This window comes from Strix uralensis, chromosome 6 (genome assembly GCF_047716275.1).
Source record: "Strix uralensis isolate ZFMK-TIS-50842 chromosome 6, bStrUra1, whole genome shotgun sequence".
Classification (NCBI taxonomy): Eukaryota; Metazoa; Chordata; class Aves; order Strigiformes; family Strigidae; genus Strix; species Strix uralensis.
Window position 1 is genome coordinate 20,020,934 of NC_133977.1, and position 13,289 is coordinate 20,034,222.

The 13,289-nt window shown below is 39.2% G+C and overlaps 1 protein-coding gene across 1 annotated transcript in view; it reads left to right on the plus strand.

Annotated features, from left to right (window-relative positions):
* Positions 1 to 13,289, plus strand: part of PDE11A (phosphodiesterase 11A) — a 137,414-nt gene that overhangs the window by 96,938 nt on the left and 27,187 nt on the right. The window contains exons 11-14 of the mRNA XM_074872268.1: positions 2,963 to 3,109; positions 3,216 to 3,323; positions 8,448 to 8,557; positions 11,548 to 11,638. Of these exons, the coding sequence (XP_074728369.1) occupies positions 2,963 to 3,109; positions 3,216 to 3,323; positions 8,448 to 8,557; positions 11,548 to 11,638 (456 nt within the window). The remainder of the gene's footprint in view (positions 1 to 2,962; positions 3,110 to 3,215; positions 3,324 to 8,447; positions 8,558 to 11,547; positions 11,639 to 13,289) is intronic.

Genomic DNA, 13,289 nt, shown 5'->3' on the forward strand with positions numbered 1-13,289 from the left:
GGTCTGCAGCTTAAAAAAACTTCAAACTATAATGTTCTTAATTGTTTTTAGAAAGGGGAAATTGAACTTTAAAATGTTCAAAAGGAAGCAAGCCTTTTAAGTGATTCTAAATCACTGGGGTGCTTTAAAAAATAATTTCACTGTAACTTGAATTTTAATTGCCTGCCCCTTCCTCTTATTGTCATGGTACTTTCATTCCCTCTGTTTTCCTGGAAGAGAGTGCTGTTATTGCTGTTTATTTTAAGAAATCCACTGGAATTTGTCCTGCAGTGCAGTAAAATTTCAGGGATGGATATGTTTTAATATTCTGTATTATGAATATTTTTTATATCTTTGTAATTAAAAAAATGAAGTTTTAATGGCTGCTTTCCTATAAACCCTGGACTGCTGCATTTCCAGCATAAGAAGCTGAGGACAGACAATGCCAGGTGCAGCCAGAATATTGCTGCAGCCCCACAACATATCATTTTTTTAACATTATTCAAATTAGTCTCAACACTCATAATTCTGTTGTTTCCTTTATTGCCGTTGTAAAGCAAATGGTTCTTTTATACAAATGTTATCTCCTGGCTATTAATTCAGCAGTTATTTTGGATTATGGCACTCCTGTTAAATTTAGGAATGTAAAACCTCATAAATATTTAAAAGTTTCAGACTGACATGGGAAGAAATTGTTTTTGACTTGCTTTGTTAATATCCTGTTGTTCAGTTTGTAATAGATTTGGAATATATTGTTATTTCTCCACTGTTTGACAAAGGGAAAAACAATTGTACTTGAGCAACTGCTTCAAGTGTTCTCCCTTGAATTGTAACAGGCTGGTAGAAGTGTTTGTGTCCCGTAAAAAAATAGCAAGGAAAATGTCTGTTTTCCTTTAAGAGGACAAAAAACATGAAAATTTTAATCAGAGCCCACTTCAAAGTTAATAAAAATGCAGCAGTAGGTTTGTAAAGATAGTTTCGATAAAACAATTTCAAGTAGGTCTACTTACAATCAAGTACTTCTGTTTCAGCATCTTTGCTATTTAAACTTCTCTCTGAGGAACAAACGAGTAAGATGGACAAATGTGTTTCTGCCCTCAGAGACATTTTATAGAGTGCATTTACTATGCAATGAGTGTATTCATAGACTAAATATTAGTATGCATCTTGTGTATCTCCTAAAGCTCTGAAGAATAATTGAATGATAAAAAAGTCACATTTTTTGTAAGACCGCTGAAGGTCTGGACAGCACAGTCTCTGGGCCAGTGTTCCTGTTTCACACCTAACTGTATTTTCTTTCTTTCTTTACCTCAGAAGTACATAGCTTTACAGCCAGATCTTAAAGGGTGTTAAGGTGTAACACGTGTTGGGATCACCTAGAAGTATTTCAAATGTTTCAATAATTATTCAAAAAAAGATGATGAATTGATTCAACCTGGATAAGTACGCTAGCAGACAAAGCAAGTATGCAATTAACAGAACTTACATCTCTGCCTGCATACTCCAGAGGTTCTTCAGCTGTGTCCTGGGATGACACTTGACTTGATGGGTTTGTTGTATTTCCTATGTCAGTTAATATCACTGACTTAATGCCATGACTTTTTGTGGTATTGGCATACTTTATTGGGTGCTGAACAGAAAAGACTTTTCTTCCAGCTAGCGAATAAACTAACACCGCAATGTTAATACTATTTTATGGCAGGTTTACACCATCTTCTCTTACATGGTATAGCTAAGCCAGCTAAATCTCTGCATAAAGTAATTACCAAGGTGGCACTTTCCCTCTGGCCAGAAAAAGCTTTTTACATGTCAGTAATTTGTTGTAGTTAGGGTGCAGTATTTCAAAACACAAGTTTTCAAAAAGGAAACCATAAGGTGGTCACATAGAAGCTGTAACTGTGAAGATGAACTTACAGTTGCATGAACAAATCGGTATTTTATGCAAGTGAGTAGCTGGATGTGCCACACCAGCTGAGTCCATGTGATTTTAACTAATTCAGCACAGTCCAGCTTACGGCCTGTGGGCTGGATCCAGCCCCTTTGTGAGGTTTCTGTCCAACCCATCGCCTTCTCACTGCAGGAGACAGGGAACAGATGCTCCTTCAGCAAACGCAGCCTCTTCCACCTGCCCTCTCTAGGGAGATGAGTGGCAAGTCCGAGGGGTGTAAGGAAGGGCAAACAAGCCCGTGAGGGTTGTCAGCACCGCTGCCTGGCTCCCACAGGTGCTGCCACCAGGCCAGCCACAACACATCTGTGTGTGCAAATGTATGTGTTAGCCAGTCCTGCTCACTCCTTCAGATGTTTTTGTGTGCATTAAAAGCTCATTCCTTCCTTACAAGCAGAACAAAAGTCTGCTGTTACATGGACAAAGCAAAATGTAAGGCTTTTGCTGTTTATTGACTTACTACATATCAGCATGTTGAAAATTATTTTTATTTTACTTTGAAAAGTACTTGTGCTAGACATTTCTTGTATTACTCTTTTTTTGGTTCTATGAATATGTAGTGAACAGTGTAAAGCAAAGAGCACTTGTATGCTTATGAATGTAAAGACATTTGGATGAAGAAATTCTGCAGAGCAGTATATTTACTTTGTATTTCTGAATGGTAGCAATTAAAATTCCCAGCTGCTGGCTGTCCAGATGTTTCTTGCATTACAGCATTGTAATTTGCATTGGAATATATTGTGTTACTGCAGTAGCTGTAAAGTGGTCAGCTCTCACCATCTAATGTGCGGGCTCCAGTTGGGATGGTGAGCATATTTCCTGCTCATACCAGGTTCTTCTTCCCCCTGTTTCCTCACTCCATTAGCTCAACATGTTTGTATTTCTCAGATGAAGACTTTTATTGCTCGGCATTCAAATCAAGCAGGGGATGTATTGGCAGGTCAGAACTGATGTATGGATGGTTTCTTGTGAGAGTGACACAGAAAAAAAGACCCAAGTTTTGAATCAGAAGTTTCCCTTTCCCTTTGGCATTTTCAGGCTGCAAACATCCCTCTGGTGTCAGAGCTTGGCATTGATGATATCCATTTTGATGACTTCTCACTTGATGTGGATGCCATGATTACTGCAGCCCTGCGGATGTTCATGGAACTTGGAATGGTTCAGAAATTTAAAATTGACTATGAGGTAACCATCTGCGCTGCGGAGATAATCTGCTGCTTTTGTCTTGGCACTGCTCTGTCCATTTGTACACATTTAGTAGCCTTGATACAATTTGTACTCTTCATTTCAGACACTGTGTAGGTGGCTTTTGACAGTTAGGAAGAATTATCGAATGGTTTTGTATCACAACTGGAGGCATGCTTTCAACGTCTGCCAGCTAATGTTTGCCATGTTAACTGTAAGTATCCAGTTGCAGACACAATCCTGTAAGAGCTTTTACTGCCACGTTGCCTTACCTGTCTAAACATTTTCCAACTTTTGATTTCTTTTCTAGTTATTATGATACTCATTCATTTCCAAATGCACACGGAAGTTATTCAACTTAAGGCGGCACATATTTGGCAAAACCTTATAGTGTTTTAGTGACAGTGATATCACAGGCACATTAAAGTGACTGAAAACAGATGGCAGTCTTGGAGTGAGCTTGTTATTATAGATCTTGATCTTACAAAAACGTTTTTCTGTTGGAACTCTTTGATTTGACTTTTATTTTAGACTCTTAAATTGAGAAGTACAAAACCAAGGAAGATTAGAATCTCAGAAGTATTTATTATGTTTATATTTATTACCTTCTTATCCAGCTTCATCTAAATAGTTGTATTGCCTTAAAACATTTTAAGATCATCTTCCAACAGAGTGATCTAAGTGAATCTTATGTCTCCACTGGACACTGTAACACTTCTGGGTTTCATTAACACGTGTTTCCATCAGTACCAGTAACTCCTTTCAGCATACAGGTAAATTCTGTTGAAAGTACCACTGCTTTTACTCGCTCGCTCTCCCTACCTGACAGCAACCTCACTGCATGAAATAATTCATGTTTGGCTAGTTAATTCTTGTAAATGTATCAATAAAAAGCTCAGTGATCCTGGGTGCTTAATATTCTGGTTAATATGGCAAAAGAGAAGCAACATGCCTGTTTGCACACAACACTTTCTGCTGTACTTTACATTTTGGGTTTGCCTTATCTCCAGATAAAAATAAGAATTCAAGTTTTTCCATTTTTTCTTCATGTTCAGTTTTAATGGCCTTTGTGAACCTTAAAGTGGTCATATTAATAGCATTTGTGCGAGTATTTATTTATCTGGGATACCGTGTGCTTGTTCCCTAATTTTTTAATCACTGAATGTTTATGTTCTCGTTGCTGGCTGGTCTCTGTGGTGCGGTTAGAGTTTGGACCCTGTCTGTAGAGGTGGAGACTGCACAGCCTGTGCCATCTGCAGCACACATCAGCGCTGTGTTACATGGACTTGAGACAGTCTGTGGCCTGTTTCCTGCTCTCAGGGCACAGCTGTCTTGTGTGTGGGTTCCCGGCTGTCCTCCTCCGTTTGTCATTGTCTCTGTGGAAGAACTTTGTGTGTTGGGCGAGAAGAAAAAAACAGAGTATGATGTCCCCTAGCAGGTAGATCTCGTGCTAGGTCTGTCCCAGCAATGTGGATTTGTTTCTGTGAGCATTTACGGAGGCACAGCTGTACTGTACTGTACACCGTGAGGCAACGGCAATGGAGACATTCAACAAGAGCGAAGGGTCGCCTCTTCTTCTGGGCGCGAGGCTGCTCAGCTGAGCAGAATTAATGTTGTTTCAGCAGGCATTTTACGATGATCTCTAAGGAAATCACATGATAGTGTGTGGGCATTGGTCCTTTTTAAAGTTTTATAAACTTGACATGCTTTTTTTTTAAGTTATAGAAAAATGAAAAGCTTTTTACTCTGAGAAGCAAGGGCAAAGTCTGGCAGTGCCGTTCAGCTGGGAATTACATTAATTCCTGCCAAACGGTGCCGAGGGTGAGGAGCCCTCAAACCTCCCCGTGAGAACCTCTAGGTGGAGCTCCGAGGCCAGGTTTTCGGCAGGCTGCTCTTTCAGTGGGAAACGCGCTCTCCCACCAGGCTTCATCTCAGCTCGTGGTGACTAAATCGACATCCAGCACGGAGAAAGCAGATCCCTACTGCTTCAACAGCCACCAGCAAGCCTGCGAGGCCTCAACCATAAACTGCTTTGACCGTGGTCCTCAAAGCATAATTTCAGGATCCATTTAGCAGTCAGCACAGGGACTCAACTGTCTGTGACAGGTGATGCGGGATTTTCAAGCTAAACTCATTTCATTGCCCACAGTCCTGGTAATAAACTGAACGAGCAATTCCACATGCAGGGCTGGACATGTGCGCCCATGACATTGAACTCACCACTCGTCCACCTGAGAACAGAGTAAGTGTATGATCAGCTTAGGCTGCTCTCCCTCCCAGAGACAGGAAGACTGATATTGTGAAAAAAAGAGATAGTCAAGAGACTCGTAATAGCACAAGGCTTGCTCTTACTGTGTTTGTCTTGGGGGAGCCATCCAAGTTAGTATGTGCCTTGTTTTTTCACTTGCAAAAAGGGGAAAATTCTTGGATGGCCAAGAAGGCACTGCTTTGTGCAGTTATTGCACCCTATTCCTGATTTCTCCATGACAGTCAGCAATATTGACTGCACCACAAATATAAACCAATAGGTCTATTTTAGGGCGTTTTTAGGTAGGACTTACTGTAGCATAGTAATGTTTAATCTGTAACACGGTAGCCTCTAATGGCCCTTCCGTGCTCCCACTGAATGCAGAAGGAAAATTCAGCTGGGCTGAACAAGCCAAACAACAGAAACCAACAAAGCTTAAACCAGTTGTTTCACTCCTGGGTCAGCCTTCTGCATATCTAAGGTATGGTCCCATATATCTAAGCATGTATTTTCTGTCTCCAGTTAGACACTGAACAATCATAAGCCCAGTCCTGCGAGCCATACTTCAGTATTTCAGACAAGTATTCTGAAGACAAGCACTGAAGCAGGGCTGCTCCTGCGAGTTAAGGATGTCACATGAGACTAAACTGCAGGATCAAGCCCAGGCTTCATTATCAATGCCTTTGCCTAACACAGTTCACATTGATACTTATTTCAAACAGTAAAAATGAACAAGTAAGCAATACAAAATTAAAATCCCATCTGGTGTGCTAATAACAAAACATATAAATGTGGGGCAAGGTATAATGAATGCAATTCATTTCCTCACATGAAAGAATGACCTCCATAACTCACTGGAGACTGTGCCACTCATGAGTTATGGGTCATTCCTTTTCTGGTGAAAATAAATTTTACTGAACCGTCGTCTATAGCCATGTATTTTTTTTTCTCTGTGTAAATTCAAAAAATGGGGAAATGTAATCCTCTATTTTCTTGCATTATGTTCAAAGCAGATATCCCCTTACTGTAACATTGCTTTAAATGGTTTTTATTGTGAAATATGCTATATTTCTCTCATATATTCCATGACAATACTTTTGATTAAATAAAATGTTGCATTTATTTTTGAGATGTTAATAAATTCCTTAATCTGCATTCCTTCATTTGCAATACAGGTTGAATCCTTGAGTTTAATCAAAGCTTGTGTTATGCTAAAGAATATTTATTACAGCATCAATTTTATATTCTAAAACTTCTATTTTAAGTTGGTTTAACTTAGCCATGAACATTTTCTCTAGATTGAAATGACACATGGCATGTTGTCAGTTACAAATCTATTTTTTAATCCCTTTTTTAAAAATAGACCTTGATTATTATTTGTTATATAAGAGCAATGTTTAAAAACTAAAAAGAGAATTTTTAGAGAATTTCCTCTGACTGGATAGCTGTTACTGAAACTAAAAAAAGCAATGCCACTATAAATCAGGAGAATTTCTTTCATAATAATCAAGCCACTCTGTAGACCAGTGGATTCTACATGAAAGGAATCTTTTTTCCTCATACTTGATCATCTTTCCTGATATGTAAACTCTGAGCACAATTATAAAGCTTTTGTAGCAACTCCTGCACTTCCTCAATTCCCACTGAAATGCATTCCTGAGCATGTGGGGGAGCTTGGCTCCCTGTACTGCCTAAATATTAACTGCAGCCACATTTCAGACTGTGAAAACAGAGGCTATTTGGATTTGAATGTGCATTTATTTAAGTAGAATTTGTGGTCTTCAGGGTGAATAGCAGAGTTTTCACATGGTGTTGCAGCAATTGACTGGCATTTCTGAGTGGGCTGTAAGTTCCTACCAGTTAAGGACATCAAATCCCACTGATATTCACTGTCTTTGTATCACTTAACTCTCTTCTTGCCAGTGGGTGAAATTATGCCCCATTGAAAATCAATGGAATTCAGGATTTCTTACACACTGTTAGTGTTCAGCCTTGGTTTGGTCCTCGAACATAAAGGTATTTTATATTCCTTTTATATAATTTCCTTTCATACTAACTAGATTGTGTGACTAATTGAGGAGTGCCATTGGAGACTGGCACTGTGGAAAGACAAGTGTTAGATTTTCCATCTCAGCCAGTCAGTTTTGCAGGCAATATGCCCTTATGCTTCTGAAGAGTCAAAGAACCAGGTTGTTTCTGCCATGGGTAAGAGGCACAGCACCAAAGAGGTGGTGTTGCACGCAGGCTCCAGCACCTCCTCTGGACAGGATCTGTTCAGGATGCTTGATTAGCTATAAGAGTAGTGTTTCTTTTCTGACGTGAGGCAGTTCAAGCAGGAAAACTGCTATGGCAATGATCCACGAAAAGTATAGTGGCAAAAATTTGTTTCTAGGATCAGCTCCCCCATTCACATGGGTGTATCTGGTCTGAGCTGCTCGTGGGGAATTTTAATACATCAGTTTCCAAAATTCTCTCCCAAATTCAAGCGGGTATCCGCAGCAGAAATATGCCATTTGAGACAGTTCCTCTTTAAATCATGCCGCTTCATTTCATGTGTCCCAGATAACAAATCTCTTAATAGTTCATAACAGTTCCATAGAGTATATTTTAGCTGGCTTCTTTTATAGGTCTTTTGATTTAACGTCTCAGCTATCTCTGACAGGAGGGGTTGACTAAGATGGTCACCTCAGGATTGAAGAAATCTGTCTAAATACTTCTCTGAACAATAATTTGTTGATGGAATCAATTTTGGTTTGTATTTCTCTGATATGAAATTCCAGGTTCTGTCTTACTGCATAGTTACTGGTGTTTGTTTTCAGCTCTTTTTGCCTTTAGTGCCTTCTGGGTAGCGAAGAAATGGCATGCTGGAAATGCAACAGAGAGATAATAACAGATCACTCCAAGGACGTTATCTGTTCTGCTAACCATCTAACATACAGCAGGGAATATAATATGACAATAAAGCATTTATCTTCTCCTTACTGAAATGTTCATAGTATCAAAACAAAGTTGACTGTTGCTCGATGGATTAACATTACTTATCCCTTTTGCTACTGATAGTTACAGCTGCTATTTTTTTTCTGCTCTCAGACTGCAGGATTTCAGGAGATTCTAACTGAAATTGAAATTTTAGCTTTGATTGTGGGATGCTTATGTCATGACCTTGACCACAGGGGAACCAACAATGCCTTCCAAGCCAAGTAAGTTTTCTAATTCTTATTACTTTAATTTGGTTTTCTTCCACAGAAGAGCAAAAGGTGACCAGGATAAAGAATGAAGCATTAATTTCAGCCCTCCCAGGCCAAGGCCAAGAATTCTTATTCTTGTATGTAGCGAGGGACTATCCATCTTTATCATTCTTTGTTCTTTTGGGTAATTGCTGGCTTGTCCTTTGTATCAGGCTGTTGAATTGACACCACATATTGAAATGTGGTGCCAAAACTTGACATTCTTTTCAGACTCAGGTATTATTGATTCTGGTATTCAAGCCAGGAAACACTGAAACTGTCCACCTGGGTTGTTTTTGCCGGCTGGAATGCATCATGTTAAGCAAAACCTTGTTCAACTCTTAAGAAGAAAAGAAAATAGGTAAAACTGAAATAATGCTATCACAAAAACTTTCACACCAGTATAGGTAAGCACACATAAAGTAATTCCTAATTTATGAAGTATGAAGCCGTTGCCATCATGCTGGAGCTCTGATGCATATAGTCTGCAGCAGGTGGCTGGAGTAGTTGCCTCACCACATACCTGCCAGTTGTGGAGTGCGCAGAGTCCCTGGTCTGTAGAAGTGCCTCCTCCCTGGCCTGCTCCACATGCCAGAGCACACGAAGCCTGTTTGGAGACATGCTGCAGTGGGCAGGGGTGGGCCGGACACCCCCTGCAATGGTCAGTACCAGAACACAAAGCTGGATCTCGAAGGCAGATTCTTACATCACCTATGTGAAATCTTGCTCTCCAGACCATTTTCAATTCTAAAAATTAATTTTACTCTATTCAAAGTGCTTAGGACCTGATTCAGCAGCCCTGACTTGCATATGTTTTTACTGTCCAGGCTGCTGCCCTCAGGCACAGTGAGGTAGAAGCAGGTGTATGGAATGTTTGAGGGTACTTTGTCTTACTGTGGTGGTGAGGGAACATCCTTGACCAAGGTCAAATTCTTTCCAAAATCTGTGTTCCCTGAGAACAGTGAAGGGGGGACAACAGGAAATGTCCCCTGACAATATCCTGGCCAAGCTGTGAAATAAAACTGTCAGACACAGAGACTCCTCCAAATCCCAAGTTATTTTCTTGACCCCCTAGGTCCTCTACAGTCAGAATATGAGACCTTGAGGCTCTCTTGTCCTGCAGATCCCAGCATGCATTTGCAGCTTTGTCTGTTCTATATTACTGATAATCCTCCAGCATGATGGGGTGTGGTCAAATGGTTGTCCAAAGATATTTGAAAGACAGGGTGATGTTTTATTAGCCTATGTTTTCCTACCTTTTGCAGAAATACTCTGCTGCAATGTGTGTATGCACGGGCTGCTGCATTTCTGGGGGCGAGTTGCCTCAGTGAACATCACTCAAACTGATGTTTCTGATATTCACTAAGCTGCCATTTCCTGAGCTATTGGTGTTGCTGTACAGTCTCAATGAAACAATGACACTGTCTGGATCTTCAATCACCATAGCAAGGAAAATCAATTGCAGCGTTCAAAAGACAGAGCTCATGGTGCAAAGGTTACCAAGCACTGCTAGGTGCCTTTTTGCAGCTGAGTCTTGAAGAGAATCAAAAAAGACGAGACAAATGGGAAGGAAGCTCAGCTGATTGATGTTTATGTTCCTAATTTACAAAAATGAGACCTAAGATTTACATCCTGATCGTTTTAGGCTCTGATTAAGTTAACCACTTCTTCACTGTAACATTACACAATATCTCTTGTGCAGAGAGATGGCTGAGTTAAAGGTAGAGGTTTCAGTATTAGACTTCTATCACTTGTTTGACAACGGACTACAAAAAGGAGGCTACCATTTTATGACTCCATAAAGAAATTGCTGAAGACATTTAACAAAAGACAAACATTGCCACACATGTATAAAACATCCCTGAAAACAGAAGCTGTAGTTTTCATAACAGCAGCTATGATTTATTCTTCTAACCTGACATAAATTTAAGCATCACATTTTCCTATTTTATCTTCAGTGTTCAATACTGCTGTTTTGTGTGATGAAAGTTCAAGAGGTATATGATGGAGGCAATATCACAGTTGTCTGAAATGGCTGTGTTATATATCTCAACACCATGTTCTCTGGGGATGATGTTTCCTGGATGTCCTCTCTAATATAGCTGCTTCTGATAATTAAATATCAGTATGGTGCAGTTTTATAGTATATATGCTCCTTGGAAACTCTTTCTGTTTGTCTCTAGCATAATCTCTTATTCTCATTTCTTTGGAAAGAAAACCCATCTTGTTGCTTTAGGCTGGCTCCCAGAAATGAAGTTATGGTGAACAGTAACTATTCTGACAATCCAGTCCCTTTCTCTGCACCTCCTAAAGATTCACAATTTTATAATTGTATTCCATAGATTTTCGTTCTTTAAACTTAGAAAACCCACCTGCTCTGTGCATTTTGAAGCCATTTTTTAGACAATAAACATGATGAGAAAATATGTTCTAAAGAGATGCTAAACTTTACTTTTATATTCACTGCTCTCACTTGTGGTTTTTTGTTTACCTTAGTATTTTTTTAAGTACATGATTTTACGTACATACAGAACCTCACTGTATTTGCAGTTGTTTTGTTGTTGTTGTGTTTTGGGGGTTTGTTTAAAGAGTTTGTAATCACTCATTGTAAGCCATTGTGTTTATGTCCATTAAGAATTAAAAATAAAAAGTAGTAGCAGAACAGCCGGCCCTAGCTCAAGGACATTACTGTTTGTCTTTACTGCACAGTGGTGTGCCTGTGCTGTTGCATTACAAAATTTCATGTAGTTCCAGGAAAATCTTTAGTCAGCTGATGATACTTAGCAAAGTCTGGAACATAAATGCCTTGTATCTGGCTTTAAATTAGTATTTTGATCTTGGCAACTGTCTTAAGTGTGGCTGCTGAAATGGAGAGGCTACGTGCTTTCATTACTAAATTGCCTCTGAAATCTGCTTTGTAAGCAGACAAGCAGTACTTTTTGACTCCCCATGTTCTCTTTCAGGAGCGGATCAGCCTTAGCTCAGCTCTACGGCACCTCTGCTACCTTGGAGCACCACCATTTCAATCATGCTGTCATGATTCTCCAAAGTGAGGTACAAAGCATTACTATTAATCTCACTGTAAACTATTGGGTAGTTCCAGCTGGAGAAAGGAAATACCACACACAGTACCTTTTCAATGCCCTCTCCTTGAGGAATTATTTATTGGTTACCACAAAGGTCACAACTAGCACAAAATTAAACAACTACAAATGCTGATCATAGAGCCCAGAGATTATATTTGTCTCAATCAGCTAGGGGCAAGGAGAACATATCCTAATCATATTGTCAGCTTTTCTCAGTCTTCTTACATATATCCTGCTCAGTGGTTTATAGGTAGGTGAAACAAGCTCTTACCTTTCCCCATGGGTGTTGTATTCAGAGTATCACAGTCATCCTTTACTGGACCAATTTAATTTCTTTGACAGTCTTTCTGTAATCAGTATTTTTATGATAGTTTTGCATAATTTTACTAAATGATTTTTTTAAAAAATTACTATCAGCAATATCATGCTGTCCAAAGTACACTAGTTGCTTTGCAGATACGTATAAAGACATAGTTCTTGCCTAGAACATCTTATGTGTAACAGTATGCAGCATGCACTACCCTAAAGATGCAGTAAGTGAGAAAAGTAGAAAGATGGACCACAATCCTTACAAAACAATGGATGTATTTTCTTTATTTACACAGATAGGTTGCTACAAAATGCATTCAGTATATATAAAAACAAAAATGTTGCTCATGCAGCACAACTGAAGACCATCTGCTGATCTGCAGTAATGTTTGAAGAGCATCTGGGAATGTCCCGTGATCACAGACAAATGGGAACAGGGTGATGGCTTTACCTCTGTGTACAGTGCCACAGAGATTAGTCATGGGACTGTGGCTTTAGTGATCAGTTTCTCGATATTATGTCAAAAAAGTAGACATAGGAAAGGAGAGCACCAGCATGAGATTTAAAAAGCTCAATCTGCTTAGCCTAGCCTAGCTTACTAAAAGGTGATACTAGGAATTAAATGGCTCCTTATAGTACCAGGGAAAGGCATAAGAAAAAGCAGTATTTGAAAGTTAAACAGAATGGTTCAGAAAAGGGAAAAAGGCAAGGCTGTTTTGTTTTGTTTTGTTTTTCCTAAACCAATGAGGCTGTTCAGCCTCTGGAACAAGCTTTCCTGGGAAACAGTGATTTCTCTAGTTCCTGAAATATTCCTCATGACTGAATGTCTCTGAAGACAGGCTCAAGACATGAACAACTGTGAAAGTTTATACCTCATGTCAGTCTAAATGCTTTTCTTTATCTTTTCCATCTTAGAAATCAAGAAATTTATGAAAAAATACTTTTTTCCTTGGAATCTACTCCAGCTTCTTTCAGAGATGTAAAATACTACTTGAAATGCCAAGTCCTCCCCTTTGGCCATTCAGGCAGCTTCTTCTCCAGGTCCTCATTTCTAGAGCAGAAAATTAATCCTATGGGACTTTTATCCAAGAGATACTATTTGCTAATGGAACACAACACCCCTTTGTTTGGAATAAATGCATATTTGAATCCTTCAATCTACTTAAAGATACACTAACTTTTACCAGCTGAGCAGTTGGTCTCCTCTCTCAAATAATCTGAAATTAGATTATATCCTATCCACTAATGTTGAGATTTTAGTCTGTCTTTGCTGTCTAGAAGGAAACATAGCATGTTGTATTATTTCTTTA